General features: G+C 37.8%; 1 protein-coding gene across 1 annotated transcript in view; it reads right to left on the reverse strand.

Annotated features, from left to right (window-relative positions):
- The window catches only part of LOC144975800 (uncharacterized), a 20,252-nt gene that overhangs the window by 4,384 nt on the left and 10,868 nt on the right, over nt 1-5,000 (reverse strand). Inside the window, exon 5 of the mRNA XM_078919987.1 lies at nt 4,733-4,872. Coding sequence (XP_078776113.1) covers nt 4,733-4,872 — 140 coding nt within the window. The remainder of the gene's footprint in view (nt 1-4,732; nt 4,873-5,000) is intronic.

Genomic DNA, 5,000 nt, shown 5'->3' on the forward strand with positions numbered 1-5,000 from the left:
AAAACAAAACAAAAAGAAGAAAAAACTCCAACAAAACAGGACAAAACCAAATTTCAAAACACACTAGATAAAAACAAAAATACAACGACAAACGACAACAAGAAAACCTGTCGCTTAGGATCAGAAACGCCTTGACATGCCGTTGAACAACAAAATCGAAGTTAAATGAACGTCCGATAATGATCTTATCAATATTACATCATATTAATATCGTAATATTATCGGTTATCGATAATCGATCTATGACAATAGCACTTACTCAAATGGCACCCGCATCTCATTGATCGAGATTGTTTGTACACGAGAGTGTTTGTTTACGACGGATAAATCCCCGACTACTTTAGATGAAGAGTTGATGGATCGGGGTGGGGGTGGGAGGGAGGCAGGAGAGTTAACCGGTCAGAATTTGTAGTTGGCAAATAATGCGTCACCCAACTGACCTGCCAACCAACCCAAAAGTCTGACATCCGGAGAACCCGGGTTGGAGCGTAGCCATCGTTATCTTATAGCCTGAAACTGTGGCCTTCGTAAAGTTATGGCCTGACACTGACCAAAAAATGACGTCAAAATGCCAGTCTTTGGCCACAAAAGAAAACAAATTGTGAGTTGTATTCAATAGTTCAACCAATGAGACCACTTGTTTCCACGAGCACTACTAACGATAACTCACTAGGCGGTGGAAAAAAACAAAAAAAAAAAAACAAAACAAAACAAAAACAAAAAAACAAACAAATAATGACGTCAAAATGCCAGTCTTTTTGGATTTTAAGTGTCAGGCTATAACATAACGATGGGCTACGGCCTGACACCGACCAAAAAATGACGTCAAAAGACAAGTCTTTGATCATAAAAGAAAACAAATCGTGAGTTGTATTCAATAGTTCAACCAATGGGATCACGACTTGTTTCCTCGTTTCAATTCTTCACCACTAACGACAACTCACTTGACGCTGCACAAACCTAAGCCAGTCAAAGATCAGCTTGCTTGACTGTGATCGTATTCAGTGGTGTCTCACCAATCTGATCAGTGGTCAACTTGCCCTGAGATCGAGTTCTTTTTTTTGTTTTTGTTTTGATCAAAGACATGATCAAGATGATCAGATGGAGTTAGTTGTCGTACCAATAAGGTCGCGGGTTCAAACCCCCATCGCCGCCGCGAAATGTTTATTCTCTATTGTCTTACGGCACTTTCCTACTCACGTCATCTCTTGTTGTCATTATTATCATTATTAAATCAAGAAGGATGATGAATCACTACTTACGACTTGATTTTGAAATAACAAGGTGTGGGGTTGCCCGTTTTAATCTTAAAGTGTAAAATTGCAACAAAAGGCCTTTACATACACATACATATCGTGGATAGCTCATACGGTAGAGCCACGCTTTCACAGGCCAGGCGGAGTTGTCGTACCAATTAGGTCGCGGGTTCAAACCCCATCACCGACGCGAAATTTATTTTTTTATTCTCTATTGTCTTCTGGCACTTTTCTACTCACTTCATCTCTTGTTGATAGATATAAGCGCGCTCGCTCACACACACACACACACACACACACACACACACACACACACAAGACCCTGCCCCTCCCCCCTTCCACGGCCAAGCCCATCAGTCAGAATCATGAATTCCCAGTTTTAAAAACCAAAAAAAAAAAGGGTGTTGGCAGCCCCGCGATAATAGGGAGTGTCTGTCCATTCAGTGAGGATAATACCAATACATTGGATTCAATCGGGACGCTTGTTTCTTTAATCAATATTTATATATTCGACCGGTGCCTGCTCCTCCTGTTATTGCGAACAAATTATGTCGCGTAGTTTATATAGATAGGTACTTATAAACACAAGCCGTCTTCAGACAGACAGAATAAGCCAAATGTTTTGTTTATGTTTTTTTTCTTTTTCTTTTTAAAATTATTTTCGGCAGATCCGGAGATTCTAACAAACGGACGCCGGTAATTTACGCCAAAAATAGAAATGATATAGTGAGGAATGATTAAATAAAGAAATGATAAAGACAACAAAACAAAACAAAACAAACAGCAACAACAACAAAAGGCTGCCCACTCATTTCCGAGCGTTTTTTGTTTGTTTTTTTTTTTTTGCCAAAGAAAAAAAGATGTTAGGTCAACTTTAAAAACTCTACAACACATTGGTCGGTGAATCTTTGTGTCTGAAAGAAGACGTGCTGATGTGTGTCTATGTGGCCTTGTGGTATGATACGTGCCTTCGGACTGGAAGGTCCAAGGTTCGAGTTCCTTGGAAAAGACTCTTAATCTCACATTGTCTCACCGTACTCGGGTGTAAATTGAGTACCCCGTCGTTACAGCGTTGAGCTCTGTCTGAAAAAAAAAACAAACTTGTAATATCGTCTAACAGGAGTCACGTTTCGTCCTACAAGGGACTCCTTGGAAAGCGCTTTGAGCATGGTTAGTGGTTATTGTGCTATACAAATGCTTATTGTGTGCACCTCACAACCTCTCATTGTGTGAGGAGTAGAAATGTTAGCATAAATTATTTGATTGTCCTATTGTGTCAGGATTTGTATGATTGCATTTGTGTGTGTGTGTGTTAGAGAGTGACAGAGTGCGTGTTTGTTTGTTTGTGTGTGTGTGTGTGTGTGAGAGAGAGAGAGAGAGAGAGAGAGAGAGAAAGACAGAGAGAGAGAGAGGGGGAAGAGAGGGGGGGGGAATAAAGACGGAGAGTGAGAGAGAGAGAGGGAGAGAGAGAGAGAGAGAGGGGGGGGGGGAGAAAGGGAAAGAGGGGGAATGAGATAGGGGTAGGGAGTACGGAAAAGAGAGGGGAAGGGAGAGAGAAAGAGAGGGAGAGAGAGAGGGAGAGAGAGAGAGAGAGAGAGAGAGAGGGAGAGAGAAGGAAAGAAAAAGGGGTAAGGAGAGAGAGGGGAAGGGAGAGAGAGAGAGAGAGAGAGAGAGAGAGAGAGAGAGAGAGAAAGAGAGTGTGTGTGTGTGTTTGTGTGTGTGAGAGAGAGTGTGTGTTTGTGTGTGTGTGAGAGAAGTGTGTGTGTGTGTTTGTGTGTGAGAGAGTGTGTGTGTTTATGAGAGAGAGAGAGTGTGTGTGTTTTTATGAGAGAGAGAGTGTGTGTGTGTGTGAGAGAGAGAGAGTGTGTGTGTGAGAGAGAGAGTGTGTGTATGTGTGTGAGTGGGCATTTGAGTGGAAGTGACTAAATCAATATCCCTGATTTAATTGATATGCATGTGATTCACCTCATGTGAGCAAATAAATATTTACCAAAGCGTCGGGCAAGGCAATCACAGGGCGAGATGAGAAATCGACCCCAACTATCATATTCATGCCACACTGGAAATGTCTGTACGACAACACTTTCCATTTTGGACATTAACAAGATAATAATAATAATAACAATAATAATAATAATAATAATAATAATAATAATAATAATAATAATAATAATAATAATAATAATAATAATAATAATAATAATAATGATAATAATAATAATAATAATAATGATAATAATAATAATGATACTACAACTACTACTACTACTACTACTACTACTACTACTACTACTACTACTACTAATAATAATAATAATAATAATAATAATAATAACGATAGACAATAGAAACAAAAAATATACAAACAAAAACAAAACGTCTGAACATTGAAAAAAAAACACACACCATAAACCAAGGAAATAAACAAAAAATTAAGAAAAACAAAAACAAAACATAAAAGAAACAAAAAACGAACAAACCAATTTATACCCTCAAAAAATATTTAAAAATCTGTTGTCACAATTGGATTACTGATGAAAAATTACAATTTCCAATTACAAGAAAAGGGATGGCAGTTGGAGTAGATGTGAGGGTGAGTAGTAGAGACATGGCCTTTCACGTGCCAATGCACACCGATTGAGTATTTTACAAATGGCTAGGGATAATTGTGATTATACACTGAACTGTCATTATAATTCGGCACATGCAGTCACGTTCTTGTTGGGATCGAAAACAGATAATACTTCTACTACTACTACTAGTAATAATAATAATAATAATAATAATAATAATAATAATAATAATAATAATAATAAATAATAATAATAATAATAATAATAATAATAATAATAATAATAATAATAATAATAATAATAATAATAAAAATAATAATAATAATAATAATGATAATAATAATAATAATAATAATAATAATAATAATAATAATAATAATAATAATAATAATAATAATAATAATAATAATAATAATAATAATAATTGAAAAACGAAAAAAAAAAATTCTTCATTCCTCCCTCCGGGGAGTTTTTTTTTTTCATGAGGGTCTATTCTATTCCAATGGAAGGCTGGCTGGATAACCCATGCGTCAGGCGAAGTGCAGGCCTGCAAAGTGAGATCGGTCTTGCGATCTGACTTGCTTAATTAAGGTCGCCCAACATGGCTGAGGGAAACCGGAACTCCGGGACTCAGTACCTTTTTGGGGACACAGCAAAGACAAGATATCACTATGCCAATCGTGAATAGCACATACGGTAGAGTCAAGCTCTTCCCCGGCCAGGCGGAGTTGTCGTACCAGTTAAGTCGTGGGTTCAAACCCCCATCACGCCGCAAAATTTTAATTTTCTATTGTCTTCTGGCACTTTCCTACTCACTTCATCTCTTGTTGTTATGCCAATCTGCCCACCCTACACCCTCACCAACCTGCAATCAACGAATCAATGGTATTGAGTACTACTCACCCGATGAGAACGATGACAAAGTCCAACGTATTCCATCCGTTCCTGAGATAGGCCCCCGTGTGCATGACGAATCCATAGGCGATCACTTTCAGTATTGCCTCCAATGTGAATATCACAAGAAATACAATTTCAATAGACTCCTGGAAGAAACCAGACAAAAGAGAGGCGTCAAAAGTTTGGATAAATTAATACACCCGCCTGATACTGGTCTCAGGTCGACATGTTTTGTTTTTGTTGTTGTTTTGTTTTTGGTTTCTTTTGTTTTTTT

The sequence above is a fragment of the Berghia stephanieae genome, chromosome 6 (genome assembly GCF_034508935.2).
Source record: "Berghia stephanieae isolate SIO BIC M18660-M18661 chromosome 6, UCSD_Bste_1.3, whole genome shotgun sequence".
NCBI classification, from domain to species: Eukaryota; Metazoa; Mollusca; class Gastropoda; order Nudibranchia; family Aeolidiidae; genus Berghia; species Berghia stephanieae.